Source organism: Perca fluviatilis, chromosome 2 (assembly GCF_010015445.1).
Source record: "Perca fluviatilis chromosome 2, GENO_Pfluv_1.0, whole genome shotgun sequence".
NCBI lineage: Eukaryota > Metazoa > Chordata > Actinopteri > Perciformes > Percidae > Perca > Perca fluviatilis.
In genome coordinates, this window is record NC_053113.1 from 24200180 (window position 1) to 24221666 (window position 21487).

The following is a 21487-nucleotide window of genomic DNA, read 5'->3' on the forward strand; positions in this document are numbered from 1 at the left end:
TGCAGTGCAAAGCATAATTTATAATCAATACAATCACTATTGTCTATTGTATAAGGAGCAGACCTGACACATATAAAATAATGCAGTTTCTGTAATTCCACCTGATATTAATGTTTTTATGACATTGGTCTATGACTGACTAAATGTTCCTGTTGGAAGAGAACAGATGTTGTTCTGGAAGTATTATTTGAGTTTGGGACATGTTTGCAGTGTTTTGGTAGACTTAGTGTGTTGTGTTAGTGTATTATTGTATTTTGGAAATTAGTGTTGGAGTTTAGTTTACAATGTGTGATTTTTGAGCATGAAATGAACTGTTTTGTCAATTGTGTGTTGTAGGTGTGTTGGTGCGTTAAGAGTTTAGGAAAGTTGTTAAAAGTATTGAAAAAAGTGTCATAGCGATCATAAAAAACTGTATTTAGGGCTGTCCGTGTGTGGTCAGATCATCCATAACCAATTTTATTTCTGAATCTAAATACTCAGGTGCTACATTTTGAGCTTCATGGGAGTGACTGACAGGATTTCAAAACTGTGACAGGAGTTAAGTGTCCAACACAAATCATTAGTAGAAACAGCTGTCCCTCGAAACAAGCCTAATTATGCCATCAGGTCCAAACATGAAAAAAACCTTCATGTCTGTATGTGTCAATTTGTTTGCCTTTTATAACATGAGTACATTTGTGTATCAATGTGTGCGGTTTAGTGTTTGTAGCATTTGGCTGGAGAACGACAACATCAGGACGAAGAGTGAGAAGAAGTGTTTCTGTATGTGTCAATTTGTTTGCCTTTTATAATGTATGAGTACATTTGTGTATTAATGTCTATGGTTTAGTGTTTGTAGCATTTGGCTGGAGAAAGACAACATGAGGACGAAGAGTGAGAAGAAGCGTTTCCTTTTTGAGTGATAGAATTTCATAACTGGAAAAAATGCCAAGTCATTACCAAGAGAAAAATACTTCTTGTAACATGTCTAGCTTTGCAAAAACATGTTTCAGAATAGAAGCAGTTTGTTTCAATGGAACATTCTGTTGCTAGGAGCAACCACTACTGACACAGTTTCAGAGCAGTTTACTGCTAGCCAAGCTAATAAAAACATTAAAAGTAGCTTTAGTTAAATATTAATTCACTGCTGAAATATAACTGTTATTTATTTTACTCTTTTTACTTTTACTCTTTTCGACTTTATGTATATTTAAGATTCAAGATTGTCTTTATTCTCCTAGCAAGGTGGGACATTTGTCTTGGGCACTTAACCCACGCTGCAGCCATAAAAAACACAAACAACATGTACAACATGATACATAATATGACCCTAATGGTGTGTGAAACACAACTCGGTGTTATGAAGTGCATACAATTAAACGTTTTTCTGATTTGTAATCACTATCATTGAATTGGCCTTCCAATACTGTTTTCACAGTTTCACAATTGCCTCCAGTAAAAACCTCAAAGGCTAACTTTTGGAAGTGTGATTAGCTTGCTGCAAAGCTGTGCACCTACACACACAGCCCTGGTCCTGCTTGGACACTCAAACCCTACAGTACAGTATGTTACCACTATGCTATGTTACTCTATTTAAGACAGACAGTCTCTTTGATATCAAGATCTCGGTTTTAAGAGTGACCTGAGTGCAAAAAAACATTTACAGTCAGCCAACCACACAAGAGGCATAACAGAAACAACAAATATAATGTTCAACAAACAACAGTCAAGTAAAAAAGAACAATAATTATTAAAAGAGTCATATAAAAAATCTGATAATAAAGCTATAAAACCTCAGACGGAAATGAAACCTGATCCCAGTCCTGCCAAGCTAGTGCAAACATATGGTACTCTATAGCTAAGATTAGGTAATTATTAGATTGTCTACCGTAGTTAAGATTTAAATGAGACAAGAGATGGAAGATGGGAGGTTTGACTGTAGAGCTTTATAGATGAATAACATAACATGAGTGTCCCTTCTTGTCAATAACAAGGTATTAGCTAACATGTTTCCTTAGGACCACAGCCCTGCCTGAGGATATTACCAGAATACCTAACAGCACCCTTGAGAAATGCTGTCTTAAATCATTTAAGAACATTTCAAAACTCCATCTGTTGTAATGACACTCACTTAAACTTTGGCACAGCGGGTTGATCTTTAGCCAGGGAATCTCCTGAATTTGCAACATCATTTCTGGAGGTGAGAATTTCCGTCCAGCGTGTATCCACTGATTGATGGTAAAGTGATGGAGAGTCTTGCTTGTTGTTTTCCATCTTTTTTTTTTGCAGGGGATCTGTCTTCCAGACATGAGTGAATGTGTGTTTAAATCCACATGTATACCACTATAGATTAGGGGTGGGTGAAAAAAATCGATACAGCATAGTATCACAATATTTTCCGTGGCAATACTGTATCGATACACGGATACCAAGTATCGATATTTTGATTATATAAATTGCACACGAGAATTTAACTTTTTGGTACTAGAATAATAAAAAATTCAAAGTGAGATGAGATTTATCTTTTTAGATAAAACAGATGTTGACAAAGTTTTCCTTTGGGGACATAATTTGAAGTTGGAAGAAAATGTATTTAAATTGCAATATATCACAGAATATTGTAACACAAGTTATCGTGATAATATTGTATTGTGGAGCCTCTGGTGATTACCCTTATATATGCTAATTATAAAGTATGTGTATGTTTGTGAGTGCTAAAAGTCCACGTAAGGCTATTACAATTATCATCTCTCTTGTTTCTGGAGGTTTCACATAAACCAGTTACCTCTGTGATAAGTTTGGTGATTAGGTGATGGTACATTGTAGTCATCCACATAAAAATACTAAACAATGCCAGAAACACAGGAAGAGAATGAGAGAGCGTACATGTTGTGTACCTGCATACCTTATACACACACACACACACACACACACACACACACACACACACCCACACACACACACACCCACACACACACACACACACACACACACACACCTCATTACCACTCACCTCAAAGGCATTCCAGTAGTTAAACTCAACAGTTTATCATAAAGCATCATGGAGTTGCAGTAACCACTGGCTCTTTTCTCTCTTTTTCCCTTTATCATTAAAAACATGAGACCAGCTCCTTGCTTGTGTGTGTAACCTCTGTAGTAATTGCAGCAAGCCACTCAGGCAAAGTCAGCAAGTTTTTACTATGGTAAAGCAATATAAAGCATAATAAAGTAAAAGATTGGCTGGTGGCAGCTGGTAATGTGAACAGCATGCATACATACCAAATATATGAAGTGGTATGTACTACATGATGAAAATACAAAAGTGGGTCACCTTAAAGTGAAATGTTACAAATCCAAATTCCACTGGGCCTGAAGTAGTCTGGCATTGCCAAACCTATCTCCACAGCGCTGCTAGGTCTGAAGTCAACTTGTTACATTTGTTTCAGTGAGATGAGATGAGTCATCACTGTCATTTACTGTAACTTGACCTAATATACTGGATGCAGCTGGACAGCTTTCAGTTGGACCAATAAGAAACTTTCCAGTGGACAGTTTTGCTTTACTTTCTGGCTTCATCTACACATTGTGGGCTTGTTTTATGGATTTCCATTTTGGTGAAATACTTGTTCATATGTTTCACATCTTATACATATAGTTTGTATAGCACTTTTATAGTTGTCAGCTTTTTTCTTTGTCTAAACTGAGAACAACTTTCCTGTGAATCCCTTAAGGTTGCATATGAGTTGCCTCAGTGGCTGCTAATGATATTATTTTATTCTGTGAATCTATATGGTTCTCAGAGAACAGCTACTGCCAGATGCTGGATGTAAACATGTTTGTATGGTAAAAAATGTTAATGCTGTACCAAAAATCTATTTTAATATTTTAAAACTTGCCCTATACAGTAAAGACTTCATGGTCATACCGTATCATGTACCATATCAATGTTTTGCATAGAATGTTATGTAGCCATTTTTCCTCAAAGTTATTCAGCTGACTAATGATCAGCTGCAGATAGTGTTGGTTTAAGTGACTGACACAAACATGCCAGGACCCAGGTGGTAAAGGTCACACAGGGGACACTTATTTGTGGACTGTTTGAATACAATGCAGGATAGATTTATGGTGATGTTCGGAAACTTTCTTGGTCCAGGAAATACACATATCAGGACTACTGTTACATTCACTGACTGCCAAGTATATTAAAGTCCCTATTTCTATGACTCTGACTCATATCACACTGAAGTGCAAAAGTATATGCTGGCTGTATGTATTAATTCTTGGAATGTGTTAATTTCCTGTTTCAATTAAAACTCTCGTCACTGGCTTAAGCTCCATGCAGCGGTGAACGATGATAGTGTTTTCAGCTCTGCAGTTACAGGAGGTGTGTCTGGGCCTGACCTTGTTACAGACACATTGTACATGTCTGTTCTGTTGTGCAGTGTTTTATCTTATTTCATTTTCACTGGAACTTTTTGTTTGCTAGAAAGTAGCCCCAATGAAAACTGTTCACAGTGAGGTCTGGAAAGAGATGTTGCTGTAGAATTCTCGCAATGTAGCTGATCAATAATAATAACTTTAATTTATATAGCGCCTTCCAACATACCCAAGGACACTTTACAGAATGACTGTGGCTAAGCTAAAGGAGGTTGCAGACTGTGGTAAACAGGTGGTGTTTCACAAACACAATTCCATTAAGTTTCATTGTAGTAGGGTGGAGGCAGAAATCTCAAAAACAGTTTGGCTAGTTACTACAAGGGGTAAGTGAGAAGTAATTCTGTATTTTTTGGTCATTTGAGTGAACTAACACTTTAGGTTAATATCAGACCACAAGGACACAAATGCTTTAGTAAACACATGTATCCACATGCACACACGTTTCCAATCACACAGTCCCAATGGAACGTACTATTTTTTCTTCTCTAAATCCTTCTGTAATAGAGAAACTGGCATGCATCTGAAAGGTAATCATCCGTTCCTTGCAGTCATTCAGCTGGCTCAGTAATTACACTGGTTTGTTCTGAGCAGCAGAGCTGGAAAAATTGCTTTCATTTGGCTTTTGTACAAGTGTGCGTGTTTACTTCTGTGCATGTGTGTTTGTGTATTTGAAGAAACAGATGATGACAAGACAATGACATAGAAGAAAGAGAAAATGAAAAGCTAAGCCTAGCTTAATGGCAGCTTCCATATAAACAAACCCAATGAATAGTAATTCCAAGATCATTCATCACTCACAAAATCATCTTATAACGTGAATACTGACAACTGTAGAACCTTTTTCAAGTGAATTAGACCATGCAGTGTTGTTGTGCTCCCTGTCCTTTCAGATGACTTTCTACCTGTTTTCGAAGCACCTAAAGCTATTTAAACAATGTATCTAACACTAATATAGTGTCATACGGTCACTTTCTATGCAGACTATTAATGTGGGGGATATAGACATGACTTTGCTGCTTTTGCTGTCTATTAGCCCCAGGGCACTGTACTTGGCTGCAATGCTTGGCAGCGGAAATGAACACTGAAGTGAGACACAAAACTTTAATCAGAACTGATGGCCGGATACAAAATCAATGTGGAAAATAAGGCAATAGACTTATTGGAATTAGCCATTGAACATTTCCTCTAATGCCGGGGACAGTTTATAATTAACTCTAACACACAGTGTGAGTTTTTCTTACCTGACTCTGAACTGTTCGCTACATTAAACAATTTTTTTTTTATGTAAAAGTGTCAAGTTAGAACTGACATACATACATAAACTTACATAAAACCTGTGAGACCATGTTGAGGTAATCATCTATAATCTGAACTTTTTCCAAACTTTTATCCCTCAAAAGCACATAATCATAAATAAACACACGCGCGCACACACACACACACACACACACACACACACACACACACACACACACACACACACACACACACACACACACACACACACACACACACACACACACACACACACACACACACACTCACTCACTCTAAACTTTTACTGCATCCCATCAGCCTGTTTCCTTCCACTGACAAACAACTTCCTGTCCCTGGCCATAACTTTTGGGAAATACCTGCTGGCTTCTTATTAGCTGCCATCAAACAGCAGAGCCTGAAAACACCATGTCGCTGCATGGTCACTTTTAACTTATCTCCCCCCACTCTTCTCCCTCCATATTTCTTCATCTGCCACAAACTGCCCTCTTCTAACTCCTAGTAACTGCTTTCATGTGAGACTGACAGAGTGCTACACACAGATTTGAAGCCTTTTTCCCAAACTCTGTCACATTTGCTCTACTAAGGCTAAAATGTCACTCATTGATCTATAGACTCTGTAAAGTCCCGTCACTCAACTACACATACTTTCTTTGTACTTTCTTTCTTACAAGTGAGAAGAGACAGGCAAGGGGATAGATGCTTGACAGTGTAAATCAAGCCTAAGAAGGAAAGTCTGAATAGTGAAGAGCCACAGTTGTGCGAGACAGCCAGGTGTATAAAAGAGTGGTTTCGTACATTATTTCTTTTATATTTTAGTCACATTTATACAGCCTTAAGTCTCCAGTGTCTAGAATTGTAGAGTGTAAGACAGAAAAAAAACCGTAATCAAAATGTAATTTAAGGATTTGTATTCCAAGTCATCACAAAATGCTCATCGAAGGGGGTCCAAAGTAAACTAATGAGAAGTGAATCATGATGGCACTGACTGACTGATTACAGTGACCCTTCAAATCAGACTGGCAGCTATTAAATATAGCTGCTCTTTGCTCCATTTTCCTTGACTGTTCTGGGAAAAGATTATTCCCCTTGAAGGCATTTTGATTAAAAACATCCCATGGAGCTTAACTCTGCAATGGTTTCACCAGACCCCAGCGAAACATAACTGTGCCCAAAAAATTCTGGTGACATGATTGAAAAAATATTTTAAAATCCCACTTTACTTGTTCATTGTTCTGTTTAGAGAAGACAACAAGGGGCAGGATTCAGAGAAAACCACAATGGGATGTATTCTGTTAAATGGAAGTAATATGATGTTAAAGGCCAAGTCCATCTGCATACTTTTCCTGGTTTTTCAAATGAAAACGCCCACTCAGCCTTAGCAAAAAGCAGTGATGTTGGTTACCAGAGCAAGCTAATCAATAAGGTTATGAATAATGTGAACGCTCACACTAGCTGAGTCAATGTTAGCTGTGCTTAGCTTGGAAATAACCACTGCTGCGGACGCCATGTTAGGCATCGGTAGTGGTAGACCAGCAACTCCCATATTCTGCGAGGTGAAATTACTGTTTTTGTCAACGGAGCCTGGTGGAATTGAAGAGTGTGATATAACAGCTTCAGTTCCCCGTCGATTGATTAGTTGGTTAGTTTGTGGTATTGTGTGACTTTTCGGACCCGACCTAACGTGGCGTCCACAGCCTTACGTGGCTCAGCTTCCTGTCTGCTTCTCCAAACTGGGACCGTGCCGACCACCATCCAAGTTACTGTACTGTACTGAAGCAATGTCTTCATACAGAAACCTACAGGTCAGGTTACGTGGGAAAATGTTTTCGAAGGGCTTGAGAAAACAGCATTTTGACCTAAAACATATGCACCAAAATGTGAATGTTTGGATTTGAATACATAAGGAACACTACTGGGAAGCTACAGAATTATAAAAAACCTCAAAAACTACAACAAAATGGACCCGCACTTTACAGTTTTTGCTGATTGCTTACACACTGGAGCACCACTATAAGCATATTGTCAGCCTTACACTTTTTGCAAGACAATACACACAGTGATTTGTAAAACACTAAACATACTTGTATACATTAGACCCAGAAGTATATCATGATGTCACTTCCTTGCAATTCCAAAGCACTGACACACATCAGCCAGATTGGCTCACACCTATGAGCCAATCTGTGAAGCACAGCATCAGTTGTGCAAACACATGCTTGCTTAATTGTAGACACACCAATCAGATTTAAGCACTATAAAATGCAGCAGGTAAGTCTAGTATTTTCTGTACTGTATTTTCAATTTTTTATTCAGAATTTTTTATTTATTTTTTTACTGTAATTGTAGCCTCTACTGGATACAGTATTTTATGTTTGTCTGTTGTTTGCTGAACTAACAGTGGTATGCACACTACTGTAGTAGCTGTATGAAAACTGGGACATGTTTTGTTGTGATTCTCCATGTTTACATGTTGACTGATTTGGGTATATGGAGAGAAATAAATTATATTTTCCTTAGTCTGCAGAATGGTTCTTGTGAAGTGTTTGGTGAACATATTGTATATTTGCACTGTGTACTTCATTTACAGTACTCTAATCACTGAGAAGTAGAATTGCTAAAAGTGTTTTAGGTTAGCAACAGCAGTGTGTAACTGGTTCAAACTAAATTAAGTCATATGGTAACATAATTTTTATAAAATAGTGTATAGTTTTTGCAAGAGTGTTTCATTTAGCAAAGGGTCTGAGGTGATCTACTAATTGGGTGTGTGGTTGTGCTCATTGTGTGTAGTGTCTTGAAAAACCGGTCCCGGTTTTCAAAATAGTGCTTAAGTATTAAAAAAAAAAACTATAATATATGAGAGAATATGTGAGACTAAGAGGGTCAATTTATCACACATCACACACTTTCTTCCTGTATTTTTTACTTGTGTTTCCTCTCTGCTTTACCTTTTTAATACTTTTTTGGCTTAAAATGTAATGTTTGTATGAGCTTAGTTCATCCATCAGTGTTTTCATCATCATTCAATCGAGCAATTCAAGACTTATTGCCCTGTTAAATTCAAGGTATACAGAACAAAAAACAAACTTCTTTGTTTGTTTGTTTGTATGAAACCAACTTGGTTCTGCCTGCACACTAAACTATGTGTACTCTAATCATGGTTATGTATAATTCGGCCTGTTTTTAAGTGTGTCTGTGTGTTTAAGTGTGTGTGTGTGTGTGTGTACCTGTGGCCTTCTCAGGGTTGTTACACATGAAGCAGAGCCAACCTCCCTCTTCCTCACTGTAGCCAAACAGGTCAAAGAAACGCACCTCCTCGAGCTGAATCTGGAGACTGTCCAGGTCCTGAAGACAGACAGAAAGAAAGTATGAGAAAGTATCAGAATGTTCATTAAATGTCCTGTAACTATATTTAAACTTCTTATTTGGTATGTCTTTATTAATATTGAGGGTTAGGGTTAGCCTTTAGTCACAGAAGACATTTCGACATGTCACAGTAGGAAAAGAACGATTGTAAATAATACTTCAGTATCAGGGTCCTGGTATTGTGCATGCTGGCTCACTGTCACAATCTCACAGCTTACTGGGACACTTGAATAGAACAGAACCATTGTTAATGTTATTAGTACTGTAGCACCTGTGCTTTACTATGACCGGTCAAAATGTGAAAAGGCTAATCTTCCAATACTGAGTCTGATCCATCCAATACTATTTTTTTCACTGCATATTACAGCTGCACAGTGCACATACAGTTTAGGACTGAATTGATATATAATATTTTGTCCAGTGTACTTTATATAATATCTGTGTCAATGTTGATCAGCACAGACAGCCTTTCCTCAAATACAGCTTGAACAAAACACTTTAAGGGCCCTATCTTGCTTGCATTCCATTGCATTTGTAGTACCTTGTCAATGTAAAAGATGTATTTGCACTCCTGGCGGCGGTTCAGCGAAAAGAGGAGGCGTGTTCTGGCGAAACGTTACGTGGTGATATTTTGCAGTTTCAGAAAACAATTCCCACAGACCAGGAAAAAACTGGTCTAAAGACAGTGGTGCTAGTCTAAAGTCAGTAGCGCTATTCAGATGCTATTTTAGGGCGCGTGCCATACATACGTAGCGCGCGACAACGCCGCGATACACTTGGCTTCTCTCATCTAAACGGACGTAGCAGTTCCCATTTTTGCAAACCATACATAATTACAAAGAAAAATATTACTGAAAATGCGCTTCAGGTGTTTGGATAGGTCAGGAGGCACTTTACAGTACAGTCCTCAAAAAGTCACAGCATTCTTTGTGGCTTGTTGTGTTTTACACAACATTTCCATGAATCATGGATGTGTTGATGACATAAATGAGGAAATATTAGAGGACTTAAGGAGACGTGATGTTGAACTACGGTGGGATTGGACACTCCGGTGGAATCAGGCCCGGTAGTAATGCGTGATGTGCTCCTGGTGGAGCGGGTGGACGTAGATGGAGTGGGGAGAGGAGGAAGGGGCACAACAGGTGCAGGTGGTGCGTTTGGAGGCCCACCCTCCATGGCTGCAGCAATCCTCTCCAGACTTGAGGAGATGCGCCCGAGAGGCCGCAGCAACATCGCCACCCGGCCAAGACGGGCATTTGTTACTTTGCCGCATCCCGGACAGCTCCCGCTGGCGTGCGCCAGGCAAATCCGCCGTCATTATAGCAATCCGCCATGGAACAAGCGCGCCTGCTCTTAAAGGGAATGTGAGATGACGCTCTGATTGGTTTACGCCCAAACCACACATAGCTACTTCAGACCAACCCATTTTAGAGTTGCGTCGGGCGCAAGAGTTATTTATCCCGCCGGTATAATAGCAACAGCGCCCGAGATCCACCAGTTTGATACTTGCGTTTCAGATCGTTAAAATAGGGCCCTAAATGTGTTTTTTTAGCAGTATACTGGATACATACAAAAACAATTTTTTTTGTAAACCAAAGTGGCTCTGCTCAAATTGTTTGCACATTGTACACCTCTATTGTGTCACCTTACACAACTGGTGTACCCAGATGAAAAAAAAACAAAGGATAGAAAAGTTTATTTACAGTATCAGGCTTAATATGCAGTAGCTAATACTGATGCATCAGCACTGATCCTGATCCTGAGGACCCGCTCAGAGTCCGCCTGCTGTTCTCTTTATTTTCTACCATCCAAAATACTATAAAGAGAAAGAAGAATTTGGGAATTTCAAGAAGAGTTTCAACCAGCACACAGAAATCTGTTAACTCTTTGTAAAGCTGCCGTTTATGCAGAAACACATGTATACACAATCCCAAGCATATACACACAAATGATAAGTCACCCTCAAGAGGTACCTTAAAGCTTGACATTATAGTTATGGACTGTGCAACTGTGCATTGAGTGTGTGTGTGTGTGTGTGTGTGTGTGTGTGTGTGTGTGTGTGTGTGTGTCAGTGCCAGAATAGAAAGTAATGGAAACCAATACAAATCCCTGAAGACCCTCTGCACATGGTAAGAGTTACACTTCACTTTAAATACACATAAACACACTTCAGTGACAGTTAAACCCATGAGATAATTCATATTCATTTTAGGCTGGTTTTGGAGAAAAACAGGAACATTTAAGAAGATGATGGATTACTGTCATCAGTCTTCATGACAAAGAAGCAGTCATTCTCCTGTGTGTGTGTTCATACTCTACTTCTATACATTTACCCTCATGAGGGTAAATGTATAGCTATCTTAATATGAACACACCGATTCGGTGTGAACATCGGTGTGTTCATATTAAGATAGCTGTTTAACCTATTCTCTCAATTTTGATTTCCCAGTTTAAATATCCTGACCACTACTACTACAACTAGTATTCTATAGTATAGTTATACTAACTAAGTATTCTGTTGTAAAAGCCAAGTATTTTGCCTGCTTCATTGTTTCTCTGAACTCTCTCTCTAAAGTCTTTTCACATTTTCTGATGATCAATTTCAGAAAGAGAGTAGTATTTCTCACCACGGCAAAGTTAGACTCACATAAAACGCCCAGAGGGAGCTGTATTTGAAGGAGTAGAAGAAAAACAGGTAGCTGCAATGGCTGAGCCACTAGTGTGTTTGACCTTTCGACCCGTGCCCCTTAAGCCCGTCCTTGATGTTAATGAGATGTTTTTCAGTTTTCAGCTGTGTATTCCCATTTGGACCACTGAACTTATCAACACACACACACACACACACACACACACTACCGGCCACAAACAACCACACGTGATTGAAAGAGCAGAGCATTTAGAGTCATCAATACATCAGAACCTTTATTTGTGTTGTTACAGCCCAAATGACTGAGGTGGAAGGGCTTTGCCCGCGTATACTGATAAACCAGGACCATGTGTGGCGGAGAGAGACAGCCATCTGTAGGGTTACCCGATCATTATCATTACGATTCAGGGGAATGAGTGGTCTTCAGGAGACACACGCAACTGTGAGAAATCCTTATTTTGTTTCTCAAAAATCCAGACAGAGACAGTGTGAGAGACAGAAAGGTAGAGGAGAAAGAAATGGCAAGCATAAGAAAGACTGGATAGTGAAAACAAGAGAGAGAAATTAAAATTTCCCCAAATTGTGACAGTGGTAGAAATTAAACATTTTAAGTACTGTAAGTACAATTTTGAGGTACTTCTACTTTACTTGACTATTTCCATGCTATACTACTTTATACTTCTTTCACATTAAAAAACACCTAACACATGATGAGATTATAAAATGCAATTCATTATGCATAGATTTAACAACGAATGGTCCTCTCACCAATTTTACACATGAAGTTCAGTTTAATCGTCATGAGGATTCTCAGTCTGTATAATGTCTTCATGTGGCTCTGGAGAGATCTTTTTACAGTAAAGTCTGAGAAAATAACTCTAATGATGCCATCAGGGTCATCTCAGTTTCTGCTTATAACAAACAAAAATTATAAGTCTAAGCTGAGCAGGTAATATGCAATTTCTTTCTTGCTTTTTCACTGAAAACATCTGCCTGCTGTGGCCAAAAACAATGCTATAAAAGCGGTGAGAGAGAACCAAACAGTAAAGTTGCAGGGTGGACAGCTAAACAATAAGCGTAAACTCACTATAAGGCTCCGTAAAGCCAAGAGGAGCTGCAGATTCATGTAATAATTCTCTGTAGGTTCTAGGGGTGGGAATCACCAGAGGCCCTACAATACGATATTATGACGATACTTATGTCACAATACGATATTGCGATTTTAAACATATTGTGATATTCTGCGATATATTGCAATTTATTACCTTTTTCCAACTTCAAATTATGTCCCCAATGGAAAACTTTGTCAACATGTTTTATCTTTATTTTACCAACTTCCTCTTGCATGCTGACCTCACCAGAAAACAAACAAACTCAACTGCACCATCTAGTGGACTGAAAAAGCAATTGAATTAATTATTCTAGTACCAAAAAGTTACATTCTCATGTGCAATTTATATAATAAAAGATTGATACTTGGCGTCTGTGTATTGATACAGTATAGCCACAGAAAATATTCCAATACTATGCTGTATCCATTTTTTCCCCCATTCCTAGGAGGTTCATCACTAAGAGTGTTTCTGATAATCCAACAAATGCCAAGGTAATTAAAATAGCCTTAACATTGTTCGCTGATTACAAAGCAAAGCTGATCTGAATCAACAATTCTCTCAAAAGCAACAAAGGAAAGACAGAAGCGGATAAACGATGGAAGACAGACTGTGAGTCAGAAGTTGAGCAACAGTGTGTAAGAGATAATAAATCAGTGAACACAACCAAGAGCTGAAATCTGCTGCATCACACAAGGATAAGTGAATCATTCAATTATATGAGTAGGATAGCACACGTGTGCATTTGCTTCCTGAGTCCATTACCAGAAAACCAGAAAGCATTAAACTAAAGTCTGTGTGTGCCAGGCTCACCACAGACAGGCCATAATGCACAGAGTAAATGATTTGTATATGGTTTGAATGAGCCTTTGGGAAGAAGTCATTGTGTTTAGAGTGACAAATGTGCAGCTGGGCAACAGGCTGATGTGGACAACACAAGCCCATATTTGATCCATCAGAACCAGAGAGGTGGTTTCAATAAAGAGATGACGAAACAATGGCTGGATTATGTGAGTTTGAATATAACCCGTCTATCCTCATGTAACCCCCTTTACCCTTTCAGTACACCGCCTCCCTCTCCTTCTGCACCTCACATCCCCTCCCTCTATCACTGTTTGCAGATCAGCATTATAATTTGATCAAGTTGTAAGATTGTAACTGCACATGACTGATTACAACTACAGACAGACTACAACAGCAGCGGTTGAGAGCTGTAATGAATCTGCAAAATATGAAACAGAAAAAGCAACTGCTGTTCTCGTGTTCAGTTTTAAAATGTTTTTTGTTTTTGTTTTTTTACAGTCGAGTGAGATACTTCCACTGCTTTTCTTGTAGTCTCACCTAATGTTGAACTCTTATTTAAAAGGGGAACTCCAGAGAGAGCTTTGAAGTCTGACAAATCGCCTCAAGTAATGTCAATTTAGTCAGCGTCAGTTGGTTCTGAAGACGAAAAGAAAAAGAAAAAAATAACTAGGGGAATGGAGTTAGAAAGAAGTGAGCTTACCAGACCTCTGCATGAGGCTTGAGTCTCCAGGCTACATTAAAGGTGCTCTAAGCGATGTCACATGTTTTTTAGGCTACAGCATTTTTTGTCACATACAGCAAACATCTCATCATCCGCGAGCTGCCTGTCCACAGAACACACTGTAAAAAAAGCGGTCTCTGTAGACAGCCCATGCTCCACAAACTGGGCCAACCTGCACCACCAAACATAACAAACCGTCTTCCAGCGTTCCAGCCAATAACCGACAAGAAGGATTTGGGGGTGCGGATTGAGGGGTTAGTGTGTGGAAGGAAGGAAGGAAGGAAGGGAGAGGGGACGGGATGGCACCCTTCGGCGTATTTGTGTAACGTACTGGGGAGAGACGCAGTTGGATGAGATTTAGCGAGTGGTATGTAAGGGGAAATTGCTGCGTAAGGAAGGTGGCTGGGGTGGCGGATGGGTAAAACACCGGACTTTCACTCAGGAGACTCGGGTTCGCGCCCCGCGTGTGGCGTTTTGTTTCCCCGTCTCTGGCGTGTGTTTCCCGGCTTTTGTCCTTTCTTGTTTCCCGCCTCCGGCGTGTGTTTCCCAGCTTTTGAGGCGTCCTTTCCCCGTTGTTTTTCTACTAAACCCCCCCGGCCTATCGGTTCGCGCTTCACCCGCGTCCGGCCAAGCGGGCCAAAAAGGGACGAAAAGAGGCGAACGGGCAATAGTGGCGACCAAGCACATTTACATGAGACGCTAAAGGAGACTTTTAACGTCAAATAAGAACGAGAAAGGCTCCTGACCGAACGTCCTTATTTTACGAGTTGGGTGTGAGAATGTGTTGCGGGATGAGGAAGAGGGAGGGGCGAGCTAGCCTCGTTTTTTTTGGAAATACTTTGAACGTCAACAAGAAGTGCCGTCACCCAACATCACTTAGAGCACCTTTAACAGCTACTATCGGAATCTCTGACCAAACAATTGTTTGTGGTCAAGTTGCAATGTGGGTAATGTAGGCACCAGGTTTTGGCAAAGAAGAAGAAGAAGAAGTGTGAAAAAAAAAAGATATCTCTGAAATCATTTTATTGAGGTACTTTAAACTCCAATTTAGCATTGCACTCCTATAACATTTATATAAACATTCTGAGGTTATTCTATTTTTAGAAAAGCTGAAAATCAACTGCTCTTTAGGAGATGTGTTATTTTCACATTTCAAAGAAGACTTTGTTAGATAAGATAAGGCACACAATTCATTTTAAAGTTTAAGCAATGCATGTCTAAAGTCAGTTAGACTACATGCTAGTGTGGTTGTATACGATCATTTGAACCTATAGAGAGGGGAGGAGACTTCTAATAATGAGACGAGAGGGTATGAAACAAGAAGAAACAAATGGAGAGGACAGTAGAGGAGACGAGAGGACAGACAAGTTTTATGGAGGTTTCCTGAATAAACTTAACCAGAAAAACAGAAAGGACAGTGGGAGGTGGGGGCAGAAAGAGGAGTAGAGAGGGCAGTGTGAGTAAGGAGAAAGGTGAGTGGATGAGAAGTGGGAGTGTTGGAAAGGGGAGTGGATGAAGGAAATAAACAAGGCTTTATTTCTGTCTCCCTTCACATTCATCCACAGCTCTTTCTGGGCATTAGGATGTTCTGATACAGTATATATATAAGCTGTTTCAAACAGAGGCAACAATTCTTATATGTAAACCAGATCCTAAAATTCCATTTCCTCCTTCAGCTCTTGCTTTCGTCTTCGCATCCTGCCCGTTTTGTGTGTCTTTCCTTCCCATAATGTCTTTATCTAATCTCAGCCTCAGCTCTGTCTTTACCTTTACTCTTTCTCCTTTAATCCTCTTCCTCCACCAAACTTTATCTCCACGCTCTCACTCTGAGAAAAGTGGAAGCCTGAGAAGGGTGATACTTGACAAGTATTGTTTCACCATTCTTTCTTTAGCCCAGTCTCCCATCATATCTCATGCCTTTTCCTCTTTCTCTTCCTCTTTTCTCTTGCCACATCCTCTGTAAAATTACTCTGCAATTTCTTATTTCATTGTACCTCTTCCCACTCCCACCATCCTCCTGTCTTTTTCAGTCTGCATGTTCACGTCTTCCTCCTTCATTGTGTTTTATCTTTCCACATTTTTTTCTCTCTACTTTTGCTTTTCCTAAAATACTTATTTCTTTCCTCTTCTTTAACCATCTTTTTTTACTGTTAACTCTCTCTCATACCCTTTCTTCCTCTCCCCTCTTTAAGGTTTGACCCTTCTCATTCCCTTTTTCTTTCATGCTTTATCTTAATCACTTAGTGCCTGCATGCTTTTTTCCAAATCTTGCCCATTTCTTTCCATAAAGTCCTTTTTTTTCATCCTTCATCCTCCAATTTCCTCACTTGTACTGATTTATGTCTGTTGTGATTAACACAATGATGGTGCAGCTCTCCAATTTCGTGGGGCTCAAGTTTAATCTTAGTTTTATCTTTATCTTTATCTCTTGACCCGGCTGCCTCTTTAACTCCTTACTATTTCCATGCTTTAAACCCATTAGCTTTTTATTGTTACTGTATCTTTCTCAACTTTTTCCTCCCGAGTAACTTACCTCCCTCCATCCCTCTCCTCTTTGCTCACACCAGCTTTATATTATCTCTGTGTCATAATTCAATTCAATTCAATTTTATATATAGTATCAAATCATAACAAGAGTTATCTCAAGACACTTTACAGATAGAGTAGGTCTAGACAACACTCTATAATTTACAAAATTCCCCCAAGAGCAAGCATTTAGTGCGACAGTGGCGAGGAAAAACTCCCTTTTAGGAAGAAACCTCGGGTGGTGAGGAAAACTTCCTTTTAGGGAGAAACCTCGGACAGACCCAGGCTCTTGGTAGGCGGTGTCTGACGGTGCCGATTGGGGGTGTGATGAACAGTGGCAATAATAGTCACAATAAAGATAATGAAACTATGACTAGAAATAGTAGTTGTAGTAGTTCATGGCGTAGCAGGGCACTGCAGGGCGTTACAGGGTGTAGCAGGGCACTGCAGGGCATAGCAGGGTGTAGCAGGGCATAGCAGGGCGCGGAGCAGGACCACAGCGACATTGACCATGATTTAGGTGCCACCCTAATCCAAGGAAAACTGCTGGGCAAAAAAACATAAGGACTCCGGGGAATAAGCTCCCCATAAAAACTACTAAAGTGAGTTGTCAGAGGACGTAAATAACTCCCTCTTGAAACTCTGAAGCCTCATAAAGCCCCATAGCTTTCCTCCCTTTCGCATCTCTTCTCTCCTTGTCTTCCACTACATGTGTTTTTTATTGGCTGACAGTGACAGGAGTGAAGCTGGAGGACTAATAGAGAGGGAATTAAAGCAAAGAGGAAATGCAGAGCATATGGATGGAGGGAAAGGTCGTGGCCTTCTTCTTCCCTCTCTCCAGTAAATCTCCTATACTCTTATCTGTGGTTTTCCTTGGTGCGCCCCCGGAAAATAAAACTGAACCCATATAAAGTAAAAAGAACTTAAAAAATACTTGGCAGGTTTGTTGGGTCGGTATCACTACATCTTATTAATGCCAACTCTAATCATCAGGTATTTATTTAATGTTCTACAAACATGAAAGGGTCATTGATTTTCTCATCGAACTCTTAAGCAAGCAAATAAGTGGATTTGATAATGTTGAACCGTTCATTTAAGGTACGAGGGGTCCAGTTAGAGCCTGTTGAAAACAGCAGAAAGCACATTTTACTGGTGGCTCAGCAGGTAAATCAGAGCTTTTACTGGAGACTGATACAGTGAAAACAGTAAAAGCAGATGTTTACGACCATCTTTGAACCGATGAGTGTCACACAGCATGAGTCTGCCTGCCCTGCAGTGATGGAATGTAACTAAGTACATTTACTTAAGTACTTAAGTAGAAACTTGCGGTACTTGTACTTTATTTATGTTCTTTTCATGGCCCTTTCTACTTCTACTCCACTACAGTTCAGAGGGAAATAGTGTATTTTTCACTTCACTAGAATTATTTGACAGCTTTAGTAACAACTTTAAAAATTAAGATTTTTAAATACAAAACATAAAATATGTTATGTTATAAACTAAACTACCAAACAGTTTATCCAAGTACAACTGAAAATTGGAAACTATTTTATTAGTCTTTTAAGTCATTTGTGATGCAAAAACATTTAATGGTTCCAGCTTCTCAAATGTGAGGATTTACTGCTTTTCTTTTAAATATTTTAATAATTTGAATTAATTCTTAAAGTGCTCATATTATGCTCATTTTCAGGTTCATAATTGTATTTAAAGGTTGTACCAGAATAGGTTTACATGGTTTCATTTTCAAAAAACATATTTTTGTTGTACTGCACATTGCAGCATCTCCCCTTTTCACCCTATGTGTTGAGCTCTCTGTTTTAGCTACAGAGTGAGACATCTCACTTCTGTACCATCTTTGTTCGGAGTCGCCCATGCACAGTAGCTAGGTAAGGTCTACTAGCCATTAAGAAGCAGAGTATGAGGGCATGCCATGCTAGCAGCTAGGCGAGCATTATAACGTGTGTTACAAAGTGACGCATGTTTGTCACGGAAGTAAAGGCTGGACTACAGTAGAGCTGTTTGGAGCAGTTTGTGAACAGTGTTTTCTGTTGGAGATGGTCAGTCCCTTTGGGGTAGACTTTGGGCTTTTTCACTTTGTAAACCTATAACGTGCACAAAAAAGATATGTAACACAATAAAGGAAAGGGAAAAAGCCAAAAAGCATAATATGAGCGCTTTAATAATGTTGAAGTTGGTACTATTGGTTGGAATAAACAAGCATCGTCAAGGTGTCACTCTGGGGTCTTTCTCCATTTTTTGGGAATTTTTACAAACCAAACAATCAGTTGATCCAATCACTAATCCTTAGTTGAAGTCCAATAAAAAATTGTTAAAAACAAGCTCCACCTCAACCAACAACAACAGTAACATCCTGCTTATCTGCTTAGTATGAGCATAATAATATAATGATATAATATGTAACAGTATAACAGTCACAGGGCTATTTTTCTGCATTTAGTATCTTTACTTTTAATACCTTAAGTATATTTACCTGATCATACTAACATACTTTTATTTAAGTAACATTTTCAATGCAGGACTTCTACTTGTAAAAGAGTACTTTTACTAAAGTAACAGATCTGAGTACTTCCTCCGCCACTGCTGCCCTGTGTACAGTTGCTGATGCTCCATATGGTAACCATAGCTGGTCCATCTGATTACAGCCACAACACACGAAACACACAAAACAAACCACAGCTCTATTTTCTTTGTGGGTCTAATTATTTCCTAGCGACCACTTAGCTTGTCACATTATGAAAGGGCAGCATATGGAACAACACCCACATCCACACACTTACAAAAATGCTGAAATGGGCACACACACACACACACACACACACACACACACACACACACACACACACACACACACACACACACACACACACACACACACACACACACACACACACACACACACACACACACCGGCATGATTAAGATGAGAAGAAGGGGTGAGCAAAGGCCTTGTATACAGAACTGTCCATTTAGTGCATTCCATATTTAAACAAAGTGGATGTTGAACTTTTACACTTTATTATGTTGAAGAGTTGTTTTTAGTTTTTTTCACTACTGCTGACTTCATCTTCTCAGCTGGAGACAGATAGGGAAAGCAGCATCCACACCCACACCCACACCCACACCCACACCCACACACACACACACACACACACACACACACACACACACACACACACACACACACAAAGTTTGGTCCAGTACCTTCCTGTGTGGGGTGGTGTGCTGTGTCATGGCCATGGGGAAGCTGTGAGCACCTTTTAGCTGCGTCTTCTCCCAAAGGGAGGCAAGCCTCTGGACACAATCATCCCTGGAGCACAGAGCGACACTGGACTTACTCTGGTCAAAAGAGAGAGAAAAGAAAACACCAGAGAAACAAATAAAATTACACTAAAAAAGAGATATGGTTTGGATAGAAAAAGAGGAAAAGTATGGGCAAAAAGGAGAAAAAAGGTTGGGAAAACAAAGCTACTCTTGTTTGCAATTACGCATTTGAACAAGGATATTTCCTCAACTGTAAAACTCTTCATATATTCCCAGAAATGACAAGAATCAGAATCAACATTTAATGTAAAGTTTACATTAGGTTTTCGTGCTAAATTAAAAGAAGTCCAGATTTTCAAAAAGGGCACTACATTCCTTTCTGCTCTACAATGTAATACAACTTCAGTGAGCAAACCAGAACCAAATTTTCTGTGCACCTGTAGATGTAGCAGCATGATGTGTATCCAAAGATGAGGCTGTCGGCTGGTCAGGTTGAAGCAGGACTTGGCGTACAGACAGTAGTGGCCCTTAAGAGGACAGGAGAACGACAGCTTGGCCACACATCCTCGATTTGAATCTGTCACACAAACACATAAAAATTGCAATCATTAATTTTCCCAAGCTAAACCAGCTAGCTCTCTTCATCTGTGTGCTTCTCTATGTCCCTTGCACATATGGACTTGATTAACCTTGGGAACATTTTTACAGATCGATTCATAGCATGCATCAGAAAATGTCTTCTTCTCCCACCACCACCACCTCCCACGACCTCCCACATCTCAGCCAGGAAGACAAAAACAGTGACGGTCCAACAGTTTCTGTGCTTCACAAGGAAATCATATGTTAGATCAAAATAAAATAATGGTTTCTTTTTGTAGCGCTTCATTTTTATTTTATGCTATAAATGCAAAATAAAATAACTGCTTCCAAGCGAGAAATAGTGTGCCACAAAATCCCCTGTAAAACAGCAAATTGTTGTTTTTATAATTTGGTTTGAATTAAACAAGTGAGTTTTAGAGGTGCTGGTTGGCAGTTACCTTTCGTCAGAGCCAGGCTAGCTGTTTCTTTTTCTGGGTGTAGGCTTATATTAGACGGACAAAAATGAGAGTTGTAGCAATCTTCTCATCTCACTAAAAGAAAGCAAATAACTGCGTTCCCCAAGATGGTTAAAGGAATCAAACATCTTCTAGTTCTAGTCAGTAACTTGTAAAGATAAAGCCATTCTGGATATCTCCTACAAGTTTTAATAATAAAGTGAAACTATCTATGCTTTAGGTGACTGAAGTCGTTCAAAGTGATCAAACCATAATTTGTTATTCTGGACATACAGAAAAACTCAAA

At 39.4% G+C, this 21487-nt stretch overlaps 1 protein-coding gene across 4 annotated transcripts in view; it reads right to left on the reverse strand.

The window, feature by feature from the left end:
- Positions 1 to 21487, reverse strand: part of veph1 (ventricular zone expressed PH domain-containing 1) — a 90365-nt gene that overhangs the window by 8709 nt on the left and 60169 nt on the right. For all 4 annotated transcript variants that reach the window (XM_039825785.1, XM_039825802.1, XM_039825778.1 and 1 more), the window contains 3 exons: positions 20584 to 20723; positions 20087 to 20221; positions 8919 to 9036 (listed from right to left, as the gene is read on the reverse strand). In XM_039825785.1, the coding sequence (XP_039681719.1) occupies positions 8919 to 9036; positions 20087 to 20221; positions 20584 to 20723 (393 nt within the window). The remainder of the gene's footprint in view (positions 1 to 8918; positions 9037 to 20086; positions 20222 to 20583; positions 20724 to 21487) is intronic.